This window comes from Loxodonta africana, chromosome 18, assembly GCF_030014295.1.
Source record: "Loxodonta africana isolate mLoxAfr1 chromosome 18, mLoxAfr1.hap2, whole genome shotgun sequence".
Taxonomy (NCBI): Eukaryota; Metazoa; Chordata; class Mammalia; order Proboscidea; family Elephantidae; genus Loxodonta; species Loxodonta africana.
This window is the reverse complement of record NC_087359.1, coordinates 32,743,131-32,765,061: the sequence shown is the minus strand read 5'-3', so window position 1 is coordinate 32,765,061 and position 21,931 is coordinate 32,743,131. Positions and strand designations below refer to the sequence as shown.

Below are 21,931 nucleotides of genomic sequence, written 5' to 3'. Positions count from 1 at the left end.
CTCACATTTCCTGGCATCTGCAATCATGGGTCCAGAGCCCACGATGCGGCTCCTTCTGCTGGGGGGTTGCCTCCTGCTCTCAGGTGAGATGGAGCTGGGCCATGGGAAGGAAGGGGGCCTCGGGTCCTAGCCCACCCCAGAGGACCTCTTGGACAGATATTTCCTTTCCTCAAAGCCCAGGTGGTATTGACCATGTCCATGCCTCCTGGCTTCACCCCAGGCTACCTGTCCTCAGCCACCTCAGCCTCAGTGAGGGCCCCACCCTTGCTGTTCCGGGGAGATCCAAGGCTTTTCCTATGGGTTCCGGTCTGTCCTCATTCCCTGGCTATGAGGGTGGCTTTACTTCTCTATTCTCCCTACTCTGTACCAAGCTGGAAGCAGAAAGACACCCCTATGGATGTCCTATTAAACTCAGCAAGCATTTATTGAACCTCTGAGAGATAAAGAATTATTTCATTTCATCGTTTCTCAGGACTGCTTTGTTTTATTATTGTTGGTTTTTTGTTTTTTACCTTCAACATCTAAAAGCAGGACACATCTTACAACTGTCAATTGTTCCATTAGCAGTGTTTTTTCTAACGGGAACATAAAATTATGGTGTGTCTTACATATGGTGATATCTTAAATTCAGTGAAATAGGATATCATCATCTATAGATGAGAAAACTCAGAGGCCCAGAGAAGTCAAGCGACTTCTCAAGGTCACACAGCTACTAAGCGGCAATGCTGGGATTCAAACTCCCATCTGTCTGAATCCAGACACTGCCCTTCTTTAATATGCCAGGTGTAGGAAAACAGCAACAGCCCTGGGTCCCCCAGAGGGAGAGGGGTCTGGCTTACAAGGCTGCCCCCAGAAGGTGGTGACGGAGGAAAGCTTGCCTTCCTCCCGGTTAATCGGGGGCATCTGGTCTTAACTCAGCACATGGACCCAGCAGATTGCGACCTCCACCTCTGCTGTGGTTTCAGGATCTACAGCCTTGGAGGGTCCGAAGGAGATCAGCGGGTTTGAAGGAGACACTGTGTCGGTGCGGTGCTCCTATGGGGAGGAGCTGAAGGGGCACCAGAAATACTGGTGCAAGAAGAGCCGGATCTTCTTTTCTTACCACTGCTCTGACACCATCTACACTGGAAAAGACGGCCAAGAGGCGGTGTCGGGCAGGGTATCCATCCGCGACAGTCGCCAGGAGCAGGCGTTCACCGTGACCCTGAGGAACCTCACCCAGAAGGATGGCGGGAAGTACTGGTGTGGGGTCTCAAAACTGGGCTTCGATGAGAGTTTCCTGATCACCCTGGTCGTCCTTCCAGGTAACAAATGTCTTTACTTCCCCTGGCTGAGGGCCAAGGGATACGGAGTGTAAGGGAGAGGGGCAGGTCGTCAGAGATGGACGCGGTTTCGCACCAGCCTCCCTAGGTATCTGGACAACTCTGTGAGATGGTGCAGGTTAAGTGCTCGCAGCGTCTCGTGCAGACTGTGTCGCGTGAGTCCTGGCTGTTCTTTTGCTCCTGCTGCTCAAGGTCACACCGATCATAGGGAGCAGAGTGGGACTGAACCTACATCTGTCAAACTCCAGCCTGCAGTGTCTTTCCTTCTAGCCAGATGTGTGAGAGGAAGATTGTTATGGACTGGGGACAAGATGGACATCCCAGGAAATAAAAAAAAGACTCCCTCCCTGGAGTCAGAGATGTTCTTAAGGACTGGAGACAACCATTGCCACACCCCAGACCCACCCACAGCACCATCCAAGCTGTGGCCACACTGGCCTCACTCTCCTTGTGACCTCAGCTGTCCCTCTCAGCCTCCTCTCCTCAGACCTTAAGTCTCAGGGACAGGTGCTGGGAGAGCCTGGGAACCACCCTGTGAATGGATAGATAGATGATAGATAATTAGACAGATGCCATCCAGCCAACTCTGACTCATGATGACCTTATGTATAACGGAATGAAACATTGCCTGGTCATGCATTGTCTTCGCCAGTGCTGGCATGTCTGAGTCCATCGTTGCAGCTCTTGAGTCAATCCATCTCACTGAGGGTCTCCCTCACCCTCGCTGGCCCTCTAATTCACCACACATGATACCTTCCTCCAGTGATTGATCCCACGTGACAGTGGGTCCATAGCAAGCGAGTGGGACAATGTTCTGTTGTGATTCATAAGATTTTCACTGGCTAATTTTCAGGAGTAGATTGCCAGGCCTTTCCTCCTAGCCCATCTTAGTCAGGGAAGCTCCAGTGAAACTTGTTCACCATGGGTGACCCTGCTGGTATTTGAAATACTGATAGCGTAGCTTCCAGCATGACAGCAACATGTAAGCCTCTACAGTACAACACACTGACAGACGGGTGGACTTGTTGGGCTGGAGGACTCTCGAGGGCTGGGGCTGGAGCCATGGAGCCCAGGCAGGAGGTGGAGCATCTCTCTAGGTGCCCAGAACCCCACCTGGGCTGCTGAGCTGAGTAGAAGGAAGCCAGAGAGAGCCCAAGGAGTGAGCAGCCCCAATCTGCCAGGCGGCGGGGCAAAGTAAGGCTTTGTATCCCCATTTCACAGATGGAGGACTGAGGCTCCAAGAGACACCATGCTTTACCCAAGTTCTCACAGCAGGAAGTGGTGGAGCCAGGATTCAAACGCAGGTCATTTCTGGCTTTGTATTTGGCCCTTTTCCTCTGCTGGCCCCATAACTGGAGCCCATCCCACCACCAGATCCATCATCCGTGGGTCCTTATTTTAATTCAGGAAAATAAATTTAAACTCCTCAAGTAATCACGGCAGCATCAACACCACATTGAACCTATTCTCCATTACTCACAGGATTCTCTGGTCCATTCCGGTTCTCGTCCGTCTTCAGACCTCACTTTTCCCTAAACTCCATGTGTGTCAGAGCAGAGCTGTGCGCCATATGGTTAGCAATGGCTGATTTTTCAGAAGTAGATTGCCAGGCCTTTCTTCTAAGATGCCTCTGGGTGGACTCGAACCTCTAACCTTCCAGTTAGCAGCCAAGCACATTAACCGTTGTACCACCTAGGGACAATTTTTACGTAGTTGTGATCAGTTTTACCTACATTTAGGGTCTCTTTCTTTTTTTTTTTTTTTTCTTATTCCCCTTAATTCTTACTCTTAATTGTAGTTATTTGTGTGTGACATATACACAAATAATTTATCTTATTATCCTCCAGTATCAGACCTTGTTGACCACTCTCTGATGACAATTGGGATATTAAAAATGAAGGAGACTAATTAAAGGTAGTGGTGTGAAGGCACTGTTGGGTCAGTAGTAGAATTCTTGCCTTCCATGAGAGAGACCTGGGTTTGAATTCTGGCCAATACGCCTTATGCACAGCCACCACCTGTCTGTCAGTGGAGGTTTGCATGTTGCTATGATGCTGAATAGATTTGAGCAGAGCTTCCAGACTGAGATTAGGAAGAAAGGCCTGGCAACCTACTTCCAAATTCAGTTGGTGAAAACCGTATGATCACGACAACACGACCCACAACTGGTCACGGGGATGGAGCAGGACCAGGAAGCATTTTGTTCTGACTCAACGAAGGCAGCAAACAGCAACAACAATGGCAGTGGTTGCTGGCAAATGTTTTAACACACAGCTTGGGCCAGGGGGAAGGAGCTGTGATTTGTAGTGTTTGGTGATTTCTGTGATGTAAATGCTTCTGCCATGACCAGTTTCCAGCCTCCAAGGGCTGCCAAGTTTCAGGAAAATTTTCAGTCAGCCCTGGTGAGCCAGCATGAACCATCTCCAGCTAAGGGAGAGGCATTGCAAGGATTTCTAGGACGGCCAGGAACGAGACACGTGTGCCAGTCCCCTGTCTTTTATTCATCATTGCCTGGAAGCCCTAGGCAATGAGATAGGACAAGATGAAGAAGTATACATATTGGAAAGGAAAAGATAAATACCCTTTGTTTGCAGAAGATTCAACCATCTACTTAGAAAATCTGAGAATAAACTGACCTAGCATTAGAACAGATGATGGCGGAGCAAGTGGGAGAGTCCAGGGCGGTACATGAGTCAGAAGGGACTGGGAAGGCGACTGATGGATGTGGGGAAGCTGGGGGAGCTTGGCGGCTCTGGGGGTTTGGCCACAACAGGTTTCTGTCCACTGTGCTGGGCCTGGCCTTGTGCTGGGCAGAGTCTAGACCTTTTGCCTTCAAGGAGTTCCAGCCTGGTAGGGGAGACTCAGTAAACAAGTTGTTGTTGTTAGCTGCCATTGAATCACCCTGACTTATGGCGACCCTGCACAACAGAACGAAACACTGCCCAGTCCTGCTCCAGCCCCACGATCGGTTGTAGATCCAGTAATGTTCCCTTGTGATTCACAGGGTTCTCATTGGCTGATTTTTCAGAAGTAGGTGGACAGGCCTTTCTTCCTGGTCCATCTTGGTAAACAAGCAATTGCAGCATAATGGAATATAAGCTCTGTTGGAGGTGTGCACGAGTGCTCCTTTGTGTAAAGGAGAAAGGGATTTGCTCCTTTTGAGGAAGGTGTTAGGGAGGTGGTGACTTTGAGCTGGGTGCCGGTGAACAGGAAAGACATTGGCTGCAGAGGAAGAGCATGCCAAAGGCACGGAGGGCTGCTTAACTGGGAGTGGAGAGCAGCTCTAAATGGCTGGAACACCAGATGGGGAAAGAGGTAAAGCTGCCAGGGTGGGTTGAAGCCTGAGTTTGCGAGGCCTTGAAAGGTATGCTAAAGAGTTTGAATGTCATCTTATAGGTGCTGGGGAGCCGTTGGCTGTTCTGTAGCAGGGAGTGATGAGATTCAACGTATGTTTCACAGACAAAATTGGCATCATTGTGAAGGATGGGAAAGAGCAGGCTGGGGAGCAGTGGGGTGCAGGGGAAGCTGAAGGCCTGCGCTAAGCTGGAGGCCAAGGGGACCACAAGGAGGGGAAGACCACTGCTCAGCTGGAACCCACCACCCTTGATTCCTGGTTGGCTGAGGGGAGAAGATGGTGCAGTTCTGAGCTGAGATGGGGGCGGGAAAGCTGCTGATTGCTACAAGGAAAGGAAACCTGTTCACAGCAGCAATGTGGGGCCTTCCCTGAGACCAGCCTCTCCCTTTCTTCTAGGGCCCTGCTGTCCTCATTCCCCTTTTCCCTCCTTCCAGCCTCCTGCTACAACTCTTGCTGCAAGGAGTCTCCAGCCCAAGGCAAAATCTCAGCAAACTCAGCCCCCAGAATTGAGTGAGTAAATGGTTCTTCTGTCCCTGCTCCACTCCTTTTTCAAGAAACACCCAGTGAATGCCTACGTGGTGCCTGATACTGCGCTTTGTGACCACTCAGCTACCCCCACAAGCCTGGGAGCCGGATTGACCTGTTGAGGACAGAATGGAGGAGGCTCAGTGGAGTTGGGTCCCTCACTCTAGGTCACACAGGAAGTGGCAGAGCCAGGAAGTAGGCACAGCCTGACCACGAAGCTCATGCACTGTCTGCTCCACCTGGGGCCTGAGGGGTGAGGAGGAAAGGCCAGGCTCAGGCCCTACCTCAGGATCCATCCCTGCCACCTGCCCAGCTGTGTGGCTGGTGAAGGCTGCCAAGGCCTTATGAGGCGTAGGTGGCAGGGTGGCATATGATGGTGATTTAAAGACTCACTGTTCTGGTGAGGGAGGAGGTGACAATTGTCTGGGACTGTAGGGGATGGAAGGAAGACGGCTACATGAGTGGTCACTGGAATGGGTCATGAGGCGGGAGCACGTGCACGATTGCACCTCCCCACAGACAGAAGAGGTTGTGGGCACAAAAAGGGGTGAAAACTTATGTGCAGGGTGGGGTGTGCCTAATATATGATCTGCTTGTTCGAACTGGGTGTCTTTTAGCTGGGGTTTCTCTGAGAAATTGGTACTGGGGAGGCTAGGGTTTGGGAGGCAAGGGTGTGAGCTGTGGGGATGCTGGAGTTCAAGGGTCAGGGAAAGGGCTGAGGCATTGCTTTTGGACTTGTAGCTTCTCCTGGTCTCCACCTGAGCGTCACCACAGCCAAGCAAGGGAAGACAGGGGCCGAGGCCCTTCCACATACAAGGACCTCCCTGCATGGGCATGCAGGACGCTCTCTCTACACAGGAGCCTCTCCTCAGGCTGAGACCTCTCCTTATGCAAGGAGCTCCCGCCTGGCCATACAACTGGACTCCACCTCAGCAAAAGGCACAAGTTTCATCTCCAGCAGCAGCAGCAGCAGCTCCAGGTCTGGGTGAGCCCCAGGTGGCCAATGTCACCTTTCTGTCACTCAAACATAGGTGCCTTTATGCAAATAAGAACCTGAAGCCCCTTCTTCTAGGTGGACAGAGGCTATTATCATAGTCCCAGCTTGGGGTTTAGAGGGCAGGCTGGAACTCAGCCCCGACTCACAACCTTGGCAGGGTTCTTGAACAGTGACCTGCACTACAGGAAGCAGCGGTCCTGCTGCTCTGGACTCACAGGCCCCCTTCCACCAAGTTGGAGGGTCCAACCATAGCCCTGCTCCCTCTCCCTGCCTCGGCCACAGGGGACAGCTACCTCCAGTTCAATAGCTTTCGCCTGGACACTGTGCACTGGGCCCTGTGCCAAGCATTAAAATATGGAACCTAAAAAATTTAAAAAGTGAAAATGAAAGTACCAGCGTTAGCCAACTGGAGTTCCCAGCCTGAAGGAGCAGTTCTTGGGGGTTGTAATTGCACTTGGTTACTGACATCCAGGTAACTGCTGGCAGGTTCAGAGCCAGCTGAAAGTATCTCCTGGGGGCCCTTCCATACCAGTCAGGCAAACACATAGGCTGACCAGACGTTGTGGTTCCTGGTACCCTCTGAGGTCCTTGAGAGAGAGAAGGGGACAATGATATCAACCAGCACAGGTCATTGAGAATGGCCCAGTGTACCACTACCCTGAGCTCAGATCCCAGCTGTGTGAGTTGCTTAATCTCTTCAAGTGTCAGTTCCTCCTGTGTGAAATCAGGGCAGTCCTACCTAGTTAAACAGTAGCCATGAAAATTAATAGCTAACGCTGGCACCAGCTTAACTTGTATCAGGCATGGCGCATCCAAACCCATTTAATTCTCACAACAACCATCTGAAGCCTCAGTGTTAGTTGTAGATTCTGACTCACGTGACCCCATGTGTGCAGAGTAGAACCGCTCCATAGAGTTTTCAAGGCTGTGACCTTTCAGAAGCAGATGGCCAGGCCTGTCTCCTGAGGCATCTCTGGGTGGGTTGGAACGGCCAAACTCTCAACTAGTAGTTGAGCACTTAGCTGGTTGCACCACCCAGAGACCTGAAGTCTTTATCATCTGCATTTTACAGAGGAGGAAACTGACGCCCTGGGAGGTTAAGTTACTTGCCCAAGGTCACCCATCTAGGACGAGGTGGACTCAGGGTTTGAACCCAGGTAGCTGGATTCAGAAAAAAAAAAAAAAAACCGTTGCCTCCGAGTCAATTCTGACTCATGGCTGGCTTCAGAGTCTGCACTAATTAAATAAAATAATGCATGTCAAGCGCCAATAGCAGTAAATGCCCCACAAATCTTTGCTGGGTTGAATTGGGTTTCGTGCTAGGGATTGGTTTTCCCAGACCTGTTCTTGGGACCCCAAAGACCATAGACTCTGGCTTATCTGGTGACAGCCACTGGGCTCCTTCCATCTCGCCCCCAGGGTGTCCACTCGGACGGTCCGTATCTTGGCCCCAGTCCTGGTGCTGCTGGCCCTTCTGCTGGCTGCAGGCCTGGCCGGTCTCGGCAGCCATGTGCTCCGCCGGAAAGAAGAAGGTGAGCAAGGGTGGTAGGAGGTGGGTGGGCGACTCTCAGCTGGGACCCTCTCTGAGACCCGCAGTTCCTCCTCTCTACTCCCCAAGAGACCTTGTGGGCCTCAGTGTGTCCAGCCGAGGTACAGGCATCAGGAACCAGCTCCTCCCTTTCAAGGGAGCCAGGAGGCAATAAACATGAGGAAAAAGCGATTCCAGTGTGGCAGTGGGAGCATAGGGAATTCTCAGGTTCCTGTCCAGATTCATCAATCACTTCTGTCCCTGTCAGTTCCAGTGAATTCATCTCCAGGCTCTGCAGGTCCAGCCCTTTGTGGGGAACTGACTGCCAGGGAACACCAAACCAAGCACTTGAACTTGAACAGAAAGAACATTGTGGCCCCACACCTACCACCAGGTCTCTAGAGGTGCTCAGACCCTTCCATAGGCTTAGGCTCAAATCCCAGCCCTGCCACTCTTTAGCTGTGTGACCTTGGACAAGTCACCTAACCTCCCTGAGCTTCAGTTTCCTCAGATCACAGATATACATGACTTCTGTACCACAGGGATGTTAGGAGCAGCTCTGTCCAATAGGAATAGAATGCAAGCCACGTATGTAATTTAAAATTTCCTAGTAGCTTCATTAAAAAGAGGAAAAAAGAAACAGGTGAAGTTAATTTTAACAATATAGTTTATTTAACCCAATATATCTAAAACATTATAATTTCAACATGGAACAGACATAAAAAATTAGTTATGATACATATTTTACGTTCTTTTTTTCTAAATCTGGGGAGTATTTTATACTTACAGCACAATTCAACTCAGAGTAGTCACATTTCCAGTGCTGAGTGGCCTCATGTGGCTCATGGCCCCGTACTGGGCAGCACAGATCATGAGGGTTAATGGAAATAACTGTGATAAGAGCTAGCATGTGCCAGGTACTGTTCTGCAGGTTTACATTGTTTATCTCTTTTAATCTCCTCAACTCTGTGGAGGAGTTAAGAATTATTTATTACAAAAACAAACAAACTGGTTGCTATGGAGTCAATTCCAACTCATAGCAACCCTATAGGACAGAGCAGAACTGCCTCATAGGGTTTCCAAGGAGTGGCTGGTGGATTCGAACTGGCGACCTTTAGGTTAGCAGCTGAGCTATTAACCACTGTGCCACCAGGGCTCCACTTATTACAAACACACTCATTTTACAGGGAAGGAAACTGAGGTACAGAGATGTTAAACAGTTTGTCCCGTGTTGCGTAGCTAGGAAGTAGTGGAGCCAGGAGGATGTGTGCAAAAACACCTTGTAAATTGGCAAATGACGTCCCAAGGAAGGTGGCCAAGGGCCTTTGTGTGACTACCAGGAAGAAACCGCACCCTAGTCAGAGCTGGGCTTCAGCCTGAGGTCACGACCTACCCTGACGGTAGGGGGGCCTGGGCTGGTTCTGGAAAAGGCCAGCTCTTCACTCTGCAGCCCCAAGAGAGTCCTCCCCAACTGCCTGATATGGTCCAGACTCCCCTTCTCAACCCAGAGTTCTCTATGCAGCTGAAGTTGTTCAGAGCTGGTCACCCTCAGACCTGCACCAGCCCTGTGGCCTCCCTGTAGGGCTTAATGGAGCAGAGTCACCTGCAGGTACTGACCAGTGGTTGGTCACTGCCTCTTTGGCTGTGGTTAGGCACCTCCCAAGGGGCCATATGGGCTCTGAGGGGTCAGCAGCAGACCCTCCCCTGGATCCTGTGGGTTCCCCAGGGCCCATGTGTGACCAAGGGGCTCCAGCTCCATCCCATTCCAAGGACCAGCTGGTGGATTCGAACCACTATGCCACCACGGTTTCCCTATAAAGGTTACAACCTTGGGAGCCCTATGGGGCAGTTCTACTGTGTCCTATAGGAATTGACTTGACAGCAATATGTGTGCACATTAAAGTTAAAAAGCATGGCCTTGGCATGGCCAGCCAGTTTCTGGCCCACACAGGGGCTGTCCATGGCACTGACATTAGAGGCTGGATCATTGCCAAGGGGCTGAGCTGGAAAGAGCTCCCGTGTCCAACCTGCCCTACCAACTGCCTCTGCAAAGCCCTGGTTTCCAAAGGGGCCAGCTCACCTCTCTGGGAGCAGCTACAGGCTACTCCTTACTACTCCTGGCCACTCCTGACTTCCAGGTGCTTCTCCTGGGTCTCTTTCAGCTCATCTGGCCATGGAGACAGAGAAGAACCAGAAGGTCCACTTCTCACATTCGGTAAGGAAGGATGGAGGCTGAAGTCCAAGCTCAGATCCCCTTAGGCCTGGAAGTCAGGCCTCCCGGGCCCTTCCTCTGTGTCTTCCCACCTGCCACTCCATGTCTGACCTGACCTAGAGGTCAGGCTCACTTTCTGAGATCAGCCCACCAGGTGCCAGCCAGCTGTAGTGAGTGCCCACCCCCACCCCTGTCTCTCACCAGGGACCAGGCCAGAGGAGGGTAACACAAGAATCTGTGTGCGTGTTCTCCTCCCCATGCCCAGCACCCTCTTATTGCCCCCCTTTAACATCAGAGAACCGCAGAGAACCCAGAGGGACCTGTGAGATCATCTAGTCCAGTGTCTCTAAGTTTGGTGCAAATCCCCACTTCAGAACACCCGGGGGTTTGTTGTTGGAAATGCAGTCTCCTGGGCCCTAGCCCCAACACTAAATTGGAACCTCTAGGGATGGGGCCCAAGAACCTGCATTTTAAATTCTGTCCCACGGAGCTCTGACAGCACCGCAGAGTGTGACAAGAGTGTCTAGTCTGCTTTTTCAGAAGAGGAAACTGAGGCCCAGAGAGGGTAAAAGTCTCACCAAAGGTCACACAGCAGGCGGTGACCCAAATGGAGAGTAGGACCCAGATCTGCCCACTCACATTTCTCCTTTTTCTGGAACACTCTGAAATGTTTTCTCAGTGCCTTCCTTGGCTACCATGAGGCCCACACTGAAGGTGGTGCTTTGGGGAACAGGGGGCCAAGGGAATGGGGGTCTCTGTGCCATTCTTCCTGGAGAGGAGAACCTATCTGAGACCACCTGATCCAGGGCCCTTCCTTGACCCCTGCAAGAAGAGACCGTCCCCTCCCACCCCACTCCTCCGGCAGAATCACGGTTCAGGACACCAAAGCCCCACCTGCCTCGTCCAACTCTCCCATCCCACCGGTTCTCTTCCCTCAGCTATTTACAGACATGCCTCCACTCCAACTCCCTCAAATGTGGGGACAGGAAAGGGGGGCTGCCACCCCCTTCTTTCCTGGCGCCAGTGAGGACAAAAGATTCAGGTCCGATACCCTTAGGGAGGGGTTGGGGTGGAAGTAGTTTATCGGCCTTGGCTTCGGAAGCAGCTGTTGTTGTCTCAGGAAGCTCCACAAGGCCAAAGGTGGTAGAAGACAGTGAGGGAAAAGTCCTGGCAGGGTGAGGAGCTGCCACCCAGCCATCTTCAGAGCATGGCCTTCTGGCTGTGGTCCTGGAGCCATGGGGCTCGCCCCACCCAGCTCCAGAAGAGGGGCTGGGGTGTGAGCCTCTGTCCTGCAGAGGGGAGGTCCAGAGGGGGCCTGTACAATGGCATTACTAGGGGGGAAAGGGGGTGTAACAGCACTGGGTAACACTATCAGAGGGAGTGACACCAAAACGACTGTCTATAAAAATATCCCTGTAGTTTGTTTTTTTGTTGTTGTTGTTATAACAGCAAAAACATTTTTCATAAACCCAGCTTACATGTATCAGTATACCTACAAGGCTAAAACTCTATGCTGATTTACTTTCTAAACCTTCTAATGAGCTCCGGGAAACCCTGGTGGCGTAGTGGTTAAGTCAGCAGTTTGAATCCACCAGGTGCTCCTTGGAAACTCAATGGGGCAGTTCTACTCTGTCCCACAGGGTTGCTATGAGTCAGACTCAATGGCAATGATGTTTGTTGTTGTTGTTGTTGTTTTTGAATGCGCTCCAAGGAGCCCTGGTGGCGCAACGGTTAATCACTTGGCTGCTAACCAAAAGGTTGGTATTTAGAACCCACCCAGGTGCTCCACAGAAGAAAGAGCTGTTGATCTCTTCCTGTAAAGATAACAGCCTAGAAAACCCTATGAGGTAGTTCTACTCTGTGCTTTGGGGTCTCTATGAGTCAGAATCAACTTGATGGCACCTAACAACAACAACACATTGTGGCTAGGTGGGTGCAGGTTCTTATAGAGCCCGGGGGGTGCAGTGGTTAAAGTGCTAGGCAGCTAACCAAAAGGTTGGCAGTTCAAACCCACTAGCCACTCCATGGGAGAAAGATGTGGCAGTCTGCGTCTGTAAAGATTTACGGTCTTGGAAATCCTATGGGACAGTTCTACTCTGTCCTATAGGGTTGTTATGAGTTAGAATCGACTCAATGGCAATGGGTTTTAATGCGCCCTGGCACGCACTGTTGTCTTCTACGCTGTGGTGTTTTTATAATTGCTGATTGTGTCAACATTTTGGGTGTTTTAGCTATAATATTGTGGTAATTAGTATTTGTGAACCTATAGCAATAACTTTTTTGAGAATGAAGTGGTAATTAAAGGAAAAGGAGGAGTGATATACGGGAATCATGATTTACAAGTAACATTAGTACAAAAAAGATTGCTAAGGATTCTGTATGGTCTGGTACGGCGGTCCATGGGAGGGTGGCACCATAAGTTACCACACTGGGTGACACCAACCGTCGTGCTGCCACCGTGCCTGTACCAGCCACACTTCCTGCCCTGCTGCCTCCTCTGCCCACTCTGGGAGGGGCTACCTGGGACTTTTCCCTGCCTGAGGCACCTGTCGCCACCCCGATGATGTGGGAGGGGACAGGAAAGGGCAGAAGGGCTCTAAGAGGTGGCCCCTTATTGTTGGGGGAAGGATGGAACAGGGTCTCCCAAGCCCCCAAAGGTCAGAGGCAGAGCCCTGTACCCATGACCAGTTGAAGCCTTCTGCTTTTTCTTGGTTTATTTCCCTTTTAGTTTCCCTGTAGTTTTTACTGCCATCTGAAGGCAGAGATGAGGTGTTTTCTTTGCCCACATTCAGGTCAAAGAAGGGGGAGCTCTACTTGCCCTGAGAGAGAGCCCCAATGGGAGGGTGAACACTCGGAGGGAAGCGTTTGGGGTCAGGCCAGCATTTTCCTTCCCAAGAGGCAATCCTTCCTATCACTAGAAGGATTGGCCACCATCCATTCATCCATTTACTCTTTTATTGAACACCTACTGTGTGCCAGGGGCTTGATGTATATTACTGAATCTCCATAAGTCCTACATGAAGTAGGCATTATTATCGCCCCCATTTTATAGATGAGGAAATAGAGGTTCAGAGAGGATAAGTAACTTACCCACAGTCGCCCAGCCAGAAAGAGGCAGAGTTGGGGGAACTCACTGAAGTCTGTGGGGCTGGCTGCAAAACCCTGTGCTTCTCCTGCTGCCCCCCTACATTGGAGTATGAGGGATATAAGGAGTGATGCAAAGCCCACAGCCCAAAGCTCCTCTCCCAGACTCAGGAGGGAGATCAGTCCATGGGAAGAAGTACAAAGCAGTGGCTGCCTTACTTGGGGAACACCAGTGCTGGGCTCAGATCAGCATTCCCTCCTTTTTGCTGCTATTTTCTAGAAACAGGGGCTCTCATTTGTGGCTTGTGTATTCAACAACCCAGAGGCGGGGTACCTTCGATGCAGAGGAAATGCTGCCATGCTTGCTGAAATGGACCAGAATGTCCACAGCATGGGCAGGGGGACGATGAGAGATTGCAGCTGCACCGAACATCAGGTTGTGGTCCTGGCCGTGGCCTACCGCTGTGGTTTGGTCTCTGCCTGTGACATTCTTTCCTCAAACTCGGTCAGCCTTGAGCAGAACGACACCTCTGTGGCTGCCAGTGGTCAGTGGTCAGCAGTGACTGGGTTGTGACTGAGTTGCAAAGCTGTAAATATGCAATTAATGGGAAATGGATCTGACTTCAGGAGTCCTCTGGTCTAGCCCCAGCTCTGCCATGCACCAAGGTCCCCTCTGTCCTCCTCAGATTGGCAGTGCTAGGAGGGACAAGGGCCATGAGTGACACACAGCATTTGTGAAATCTCCTTCCTCCAATCCCTCATCCCCCAAATCACATCTCACTGAAGGAATTCTGCCCTAATTCTTACCTTGTTCCTGTGAGGCTGAAGATGTCAAGAGACAGCTCCAACATCTGCCTCTGCCCCATCACAAGGGACCCTGAGACAAAGAGGAAAGTGTGACATGCCCTGCCAGATGGCTGCATGGTAGGGAAAGAGTTTGAGTCTGGGGTCAAACTCTTGTGAGTATGAATCCCAGCTAGGCTACTTGACAGCTGTGTGACCTCAGGAAAGTTACACCGCCTCTCTGAGCCTTGGTTTCCCTGTCTCACACGGTTGTAGTTAGCAATCAGTGAGATGAGATACCTGTAGGTGCCTTCTAAATGGGAGCTTCTTTCTTTGGCTTCAGTACCTGGCTGACTGCTGGGGCGGCTCAGCTGGGGGCCTTGGTCTTGTCCTTGCCCAGCTCCAGCCTCTGCTCTGAAGCAGCTGCCTACCTGGCAGGACAAGGGAGTAGGGGACAGAAGGTACTAGGTTCCTGACCTGAGGACACAGGGGAGCAGCCAGGCCCAGTCAGGAGGTGGGCTTCCCCGCCAACCCCAGACTGCCTGCCACTCTTCACAGGGCCTCAGTTTCCTCATCCTATCATGGGGCTTCTTGGACAGATGATCTAAGAATCCTTCCTGTGCGGTTATTCAGTGAATCTTCGCTCTCTCCCAGCCTGTTACAAAGGCAGCAGCCTACAGGTTCTTTCAGCTTAAAGGGTTGTTGTTGTTAGCTGCCATTGAGTGGATTCTAACCCATGGTGACCCCACGTGTGCAGACAGAGTAGAACTGCTCCGTAGAGATTTCAAGGCTGTGATCCTTTGGAAGCAGACTGTCAGGCCTGTCTTTAGAGGCACCCCTGGGTGTGTTTGAACCATCAGTCATTCCGCTGGTAGTGGAATGCTTAGCCATTTGGCAGGGGCAGATTAACCAGCAAGCAAGGTATGCACAAGTTTACTTGTGCTTACTTACTCATCTGTAGTGCACAGTTTCACCTGTTTTTTCACCATATCTTTGATCTTGGATGTGGTGAAACCTATGTGAAATTGAGCACTACGGATAAGTAAGTAAGCCTGTGTGTGCCTCACTTATTGGATAATCCGTCCCTGCGTTTGTACCACCCAGGGACCTCCACTTAGAGGATAGAAATAACAGTAATGAAAGCAACTTAATCATCCCGGAGTTCCCGTTTATTGAGTGGCAAGACATTACCATAAATATTTATAATAACCCTGAGGGGGAAATTATTATTTCCATTTGGCAGCTGAGGAAACTCAGCCTAAGAGGTTAGGTGGTTTACCAGAGGTCACACAGACACAGGAAGTGGCAATACCAGGATTGGAACCAAGGAGTCTGAATCCAAAGCAGTGGTCTTCTCCTTGCCCTGCCCCTGCCTGCCTCGCCCACCCCCTCCCCAGGTGTCCCCCCCCTTCCTCCCACGCAGACTGTCCCTCCTGTCAAGGAAAGGCTGTTCTGACAGAGGCTTTGTTATAGATGCCTGGGAACGGCTGAGTCCCAGAGTACGCTGTGATCAACCTTGCTGGAACTTCAAGACCCACTGGGCCTTGGGCCAGCCACAAGCCCTCTGCCCCACCTAACACGGAGATACGATGCCTAAGGCAGGTGTGGACAGAAGGGCCACCTTCCCTGACTCCAGGCTGACAATGTGGGGAAGCTGGGTAGGGCTCTTTCGTCCACATTCCCTCCCCAACTTCTGTTCTCCTGCAGCCGCCCACCTCCCCCATCACAGTTCCATAGGCCATGCCACCAAAGAAGCCAGGGCTCTTGACCTCACATCCCCTTTGTCCTGGTCCAGAAAATTCTAGAATAGCTTGTTGGGTGTCTGGGCTTAAAGAGCTCTGGGCTGGCAGGATTCCCATAACTGCAGCTAGAACCTGGCCTGAGACAATGAGGTTGGTCCCTCAGGGCATGGATGGATTGGGGGGGTGAGTCAAAGCCTGGGGGTTCTGAGGAGAAGTTGTTAGCTCCTGCGCCCCTGCAGATGGGCAGAGGCCTGGGACCTGTGGGAAAGGCTGGGGTAGACTCTCCGGACTAGGCTTGGCTTTTAAACCCTTACTGTTGTCTTTACAGACATCAAAGGAAGAGGAGGCCTCTTCCCAGGACCCCAAGAGGGACAGCATCCCAGTGCCTCCCCACCACTTGTCTGAGGAGAAGCTGTTCTGCTCAGAGTTCATCTCTGTCTAGCACGCCCTCCTGGCCAGGCCTGCTGTGAAACTGAACAACCGACTTTGCACTAACTTGCACAAGCTTTATGCCACCACCGCACAGTTCATCTGCCCAGATGCCAGGCTCTGCCACCCTCCCCAGCCCAGGATCTCCTCCTGCCTGCCCCAGGTGACCTGGAAGCATTTGTCAGGCCTAGAGCCTACAGGTGGCCACCTCACAGCTCCAGCTGGAGAATTGGACCTCTTTAATATGCTCACGGAAACCCTGGTGGCGTAGTGGTTAAGAGCTACGGCTGGCTGCTAACCAAAAGGTCCTCAGTTCAAATCCACCAGGCGCTCCTTGGAAACCCTATGGGGCAGTTCTGCTGTGTCCTATAGGGTCACTATAAGTCGGAATTGACTCAATGGCAGTGGGTTTTGTTTGTTTGTTTGTTTTTAATATGCTCACGAGCTTAGCTGCTAACCAAAAGGTTGGTGGTTTGAGTCCAGCCAGAGAAAGGCCTGTCGACCTACTTCTGAAAAATCAGCTATTGAAAACTGTGTGGAGCACAGTTCTACTCTGGCACACATGGGGAGCATCTTGAGTCAGAGTAGACACGATGGCAACTGGTTGGTAATATATTACCAGGGAGCGAAGCCGCTGGACATTTACTGGGGCCCAGGCAGGGCTGGGGGATCTGATCTGAGTTTGTATCAGTCATAGCAAATACCCTGGGCCTGGGTCCCTGGCAACAGGCCCCCTTACTCCCTCCTTTGCATCTTCACACTTGACTTTGGTGGTCTTGGCACCATGTTCTCCTGTATAAGCTGGTAATGAGTTTTCTCAGAGTGAGGCTGTGAACCATCTTCGTCCCAGTCCTTCAGGAAGCTAGTTAAAAATGTGGCTTCTGGCCCCACCAAAACCATCTCTGGGGCTGGGCCCAGGACTCTGCATTTCTAACAAGCACCCTAGTGATTCTTCAGCTTGAGTTTGAGGACCAGTGAGCCCAGGAATTCTCAGATCCTCCAGCTTAGAAAGTCCACATTTGCTGTGTGTGGGGTCTTCCACCTGTCCCCTATAAGGGCTATCCTGCCCACAATACCGTGACCCAGGTGGGGACTTTCCTGAGGCCAACCTGAGTCCAGGCCCAGGTCAGGTGTAAGCCCAGGGCTGGCAGGAGCAGTTGCCTCTCCATTCTCCCTGCCCAGCCTTGCTTTCCTGACTTTGGAAGGAAGATGGAGAAAAACTTGGCTTCTTTCTTGTCCAGAAAGGGTTAATTGCCTGTGGGTTCCAGTAGCTGACAACAGGGGTAGGCCATCTGGTGGGGAGAAACCACAGAGTGCAGGTGGGTCTCTAAAAGGCAGGAGCAGGGGACAGGGCAGAAACCTGAGGGGAGCCTGAAGATTACCTGGGTGAGATCCTGAGTCAGGCACCAGAGAAGGGGTAAGGGGATAGAGCAGTGGAACCGCTATTGTTTTTTCTTTTTCTATTTTCTTTAAAAAGGAAAAGTAGAAAGATGTAACCAAAAAAAAAAAAAAAAAAAGAAGGAAAGCCATCATAGTCTCACCACTACCCAGACACAATCATTATTTCTTTGGTTGCACTTCCTTCCAGTCTTTTTTGTTTGTTTCTTTTCATCCACATAATTTTTTGGTCCTATTTTGCAGAGTAATTATTTTGTACATAACAATTTTTTACCCTGCTTTTCCCACTTACTGTATCATAAGCATCCCCCAGGTTATTACAAACCTTTTATGAATAAAATGTTTATCAGCTGTGTAATAATTCATATCATTATGCCACAACTTAATCAATGATCTATTGCTAGACATTTAGCTTGTTTATACTTGCACTATTATAAATAACAGTGTGCTGGGTCTTTATCTGCAGACTCTGAATATATCAACATTAATTACCCTTTTTTTAAATTGGGTAATTAAAAACAAGTAAAATACTAAAGGCATGATGTATCTCTAAAAGTAATCAAAAGACACATAGTAGGCAAAGGAATTAAGAATTTTTCTTGAGAAATAAGCGCACATTTGAAACGCAGGAAACGTTCCCTAATGTAGACACTCCCAGGTCATACCCTCACACAAACACACACACACACACCCTCCAAGCTACACACATCCTCTGAGCTACAGCTCCACACGTGGGATCTGTCCTGTCAGCTAATGGGAGGTTTCAGTGTGCTTAGAAATTTCAGTAATGACCATGATAGTTAAAAATAACAGATAGCTATGGCCAGGCCGATTGTCAGAGGGAATTGGAAAATGGTCTTATGCTGAGAGATCAAGGAGAAAGAAGGTTAGGAAGTGAGATAAAGCCAGAGGCAGAGGCTCTGGAGAGTTGCCAGAAGCTGGAGCTGCCAATTACAGGTATTCAGTGGACCTGCTTAAGGAAGGACACCTCTCATGCCGTGCCGGTGCCCAGCTCATGGGGGGCAGCCATCTTGGAGCCACAGTGCATTGTGGGAGCCAGATGCGCCAGGCACGTGACCTCTGACCATCATCTCTGCCAGAGAAAGAGAAAGTATAGTATGGGCAGTCTCCTGATGTTTATATTTGTATTCTCTCTTATTGTACTTTTCCAAGTCTTGGCACAGTGCCTGGCATTTCCACAAATTGTTTAAGGCCCCCAGTGCCACCGCTGCCTTTCCTGCAGGGAAAGGTCTTCCTTCCAAAAACAGTTCTTCCTCTCTCTGCATTTTCCCATAAACCTGCTCTCCTACTCTGGGGTGGTGGTGCCACATGCCAGCCTGTGGACCAGTTTGTCTGTGGCAAAATGAGAAAAGTAAGGACCATGCAGAATTTTATCGTTCAGCTGAATATATTTAAAGAATTAGCCTTTATTCTGTTTCGGTAGTTGTGGGTTTTATTCCATCACATGCTGACGTAAGAAATACCCATTTTCTAAATCGAAGAAAATCCTTCCTGAGCCCCTGTTCATCAGAGTGGAAAGAAACAAAATCTCAGTCCCGTTGTGGAGGGCTCCTTCCGCTCCCTAGAGTCACACAGAAATTTGAAGGGCTTACCTAGTGTGTGGAAAATGAAAGTCAGATGTATTTCAGGCAAAGTAGTGAACAAAGCATCTGTACTTTTAAACAATGAGATCCTGCAAAGAACAATTTTGATTGCGTTTCTGGGATTTGGGGAAGAGAGGGAAATCTCTGAGGGCCACAAAACAAAACCACCTTCTCTGGCGCCATGAGTGAACAGGCACACAGGAAAACTGCAGTTTTGTCCCAGGGCAAAGGCTAATATTAGCATTTGGAATGTTAAATACAGGTAATACCCCCTGGGGAATACGTTCCAAGACCCCCCTTGGATGCCTGAAAGCACAGACAGTATGGAACCATATGTATATTACGTTTTGTCCTGTACATACAAGCCTATGATAAAGTTTAATTCATAAATCAAGCACAATGAGAGATTAACAACAATAACTCATTATAAAATAGAACAATTATAGCAATATACTGTAATAAAAGTTATGTGGGTGACTGTCTTAGTCATCTCGTGCTGCCGTAACAGAAATACCACAAGTGGATGGCTTTAACAAAGAGAAATTTATTTTCTCACAGTCTAGTAGGTTAAAAGTCCAAATTCAGGGCGTCGGCTCCAGGGGAAGGCTTTCTCTCTCTGTCAGCTCTGGAGCAAGGTCCTTGTCTTCAATCTTCCCCTGGTTAAGGAGCTTCTCAGGCGCTTCAAAGGACACGCTTTGCTCCTGGTGCTGCTTTCTTGGTGGTATGAGGTCCTCAACTCTCTGTTTGCTTCCCTTGCATCTCTAGAGGGATAAAAGGTGATGCAGGCCACACCCAGAGAAACTCCCTTTACACTGGATCAAGGAGGTGACCTGAGTAAGGGTGGTATTACAATCCCACCCTAATCCTCTCAGCATAAAATTACAATCACAAAATGGAGGACAACCACACAATACTGGGAATCATGGCTTAACCAAGTTGACACATTTTTCGAGGGACTCAATTCAATCCATGACAGTGACAGAGAGGGAAGGCATGAGATTTCATCACACTATGTACTTGTTTAACATTTTCGGACTGAGGTTGACTAACTGAAACCACGGAAAGCGAAAATGTGGATAAGGGAGAACTACTGTATAAGGCCAGGTTAATAAGAAGGAATGGTGAATTGGGTACCAACTGTTAGTCACTGAGTCAATTCCGACTCATGGTGACCCCATGTGTTACAGGGTAGAACTGCTCCGTAAGGTTTTTTGGGCTGTAATCTTAACGAAAGCAGGTGGCCTAGGCCTTTTCTTTCGAGGTTCCGCTGGGTGGGTTCAAACTACCAACCTCTAGGTTAGTAGCTGAGTGCAAACTGTTTTCGCCACCCGGGGACCTTACTAAAGGTTTTTGGGGTAGTGATAACTTACTTTACAACCAAAAAAAATGAATCAAACCCACTGCCGTCGAGTCAATTCTAACTCATAGCAACCCTATAGGACAGAGTAGAACTGCCCCATAGGGTTTCCAAGGAGCACCTGTTAGATTTGAACTGCCGATCTTTTGGTTAGCAGCCATAGCACTTAACCACTACGCCGCCAGGGTTTCCTACTTTAAAACAGCATATAAAAATAGAGAAGACATATTGAGTGACTAGGTTAGAAAGTAATGTGATCCAATTTGAGTAATAAAATCCACATGGGTACATACGCGAGCCATGAGTGTGTACTGGAAAAGGCCAGGAAGGAGACACATAACCTGCTAACAGGGTTTACTTCTGAACAGAGGGAGGGGCATGGGGGAGGGGTGGAAGGAAGGGGCAGGGACTTTCAAGTATAGTCCATATAATTATGTATAATGAGAATGCCTGAATATAAGGTAATAGGAACCCTCAAATGTGGAGACAGCTGGTCAGAAGTGAGGGTGGCCCTGGAGACCCCCAAACTTGCAGTTGGTATCTGAAGTAAGGGCAGTCTTGGGGAAGACTGTGCCCTTAACTGTGAAGTTTGGCCTAACTCTGGAAGTTGATGTCAGAAGCTTTTTGCAAAAGAGTACGAGACAAAGTCCTTCCCTCAAGGTATACACAGTCTAGAGAGGGAGATAGACATCCAGTAGACTAAGCTCAGAGCAATGCAGGAGTCTCCACAGGCATGTGAGACTCCCCTGTCATAGTGACATTTCAACCACCTCTAAGTGACCATTATTGTTAAGCCTCTGGTATCAGGCCTGGTATTGTCACTGGAAGAGTCCCTAATGCTTTTTTAGAGAATGAACCTGAGGCCCATAGAGGGAGAGGGACCTGTGGGAGGCTACACAGCAAATTCCAGGTGGAGAAGTGGATTAGCCATGGGGTCCCTCAGCCCTTATAAATGGTCACAGACTGGGTACAAGCACTCAGAAAGAGCTTCCTCTGGGGGAAAGGAAGACATCACAGAGCACACAACATGTCTCTCCAACTTCCATTCCAGACTCATCTGTGCTGTGCTTCCTGGCTCTCAGGACTCCCTGTACCACCCTCTCCTGAGGCATTCACCCACCTCCCCGACCCAGTCCCAACCAAAGACAGTCCAGAAGCCGTTGCTTTAACGTTTAATAAAAAAAAAAAAAAAAAGAAAGAAAGAAACCAGTTATAGAGAAAGTTGAGGAGTAGATAGCTGAGGGAGGGGAGAGGGAAGGGCAATGGGGCTAGAACTGAGTCTGGGCAATGAGGGCAGGGTCCTCTTTATCCAGAGGTCCTTCAAATACAAACATCTACAGTGAGGGGAGGAGGATACAGAGTCACAGAACAAATCCGGTGGGCACACACCCCAGTTCCAATCCAGCCCTGTCCATTGTGAGCTGAGAACTCTGACAGCCTTGTCTCCCTTCTGATGTCTAGAATGGGCATGAAGTGGGGCTCAGACAGAGGAGGCAGGAAGCTGTGCAGAGGAGGGGCAGAGAAGAGGCAGGAGAAGAGGTGCCAGCCCTGCTCCTTGGGCATCACCAGGGAGCTCTACAGAAAGACCCAGGTGC

The 21,931-nt window shown here is 50.0% G+C and overlaps 1 protein-coding gene across 1 annotated transcript; it reads left to right on the top strand.

The window, feature by feature from the left end:
• CD300LG (CD300 molecule like family member g) lies at positions 1–16,052 on the top strand. Its single transcript, XM_064270311.1, has 7 exons — positions 1–83; positions 966–1,304; positions 5,074–5,187; positions 5,944–6,181; positions 7,619–7,731; positions 9,890–9,942; positions 15,877–16,052. Exons 1-7 carry the CDS (start codon positions 26–28, stop codon positions 15,988–15,990), a joined length of 1,029 nt encoding a protein of 342 aa, XP_064126381.1. The 5' UTR covers positions 1–25; the 3' UTR covers positions 15,991–16,052.
• Positions 16,053–21,931: the final 5,879 nt, after the last annotated feature.

Bases quoted from the DNA above. Each gene is read 5' to 3' on its own strand.
- CD300LG (XM_064270311.1), top strand. From the start codon at position 26: ATGGGTCCAGAGCCCACGATGCGGCTCCTTCTGCTGGGGGGTTGCCTC. The intron at 1,305-5,073 runs GTAACAAATGTC...CCTTTCTTCTAG, and splicing joins CACCCTGGTCGTCCTTCCAG to GGCCCTGCTGTCCTCATTCC. The intron at 5,188-5,943 runs GTGAGTAAATGG...TTGGACTTGTAG, and splicing joins AACTCAGCCCCCAGAATTGA to CTTCTCCTGGTCTCCACCTG.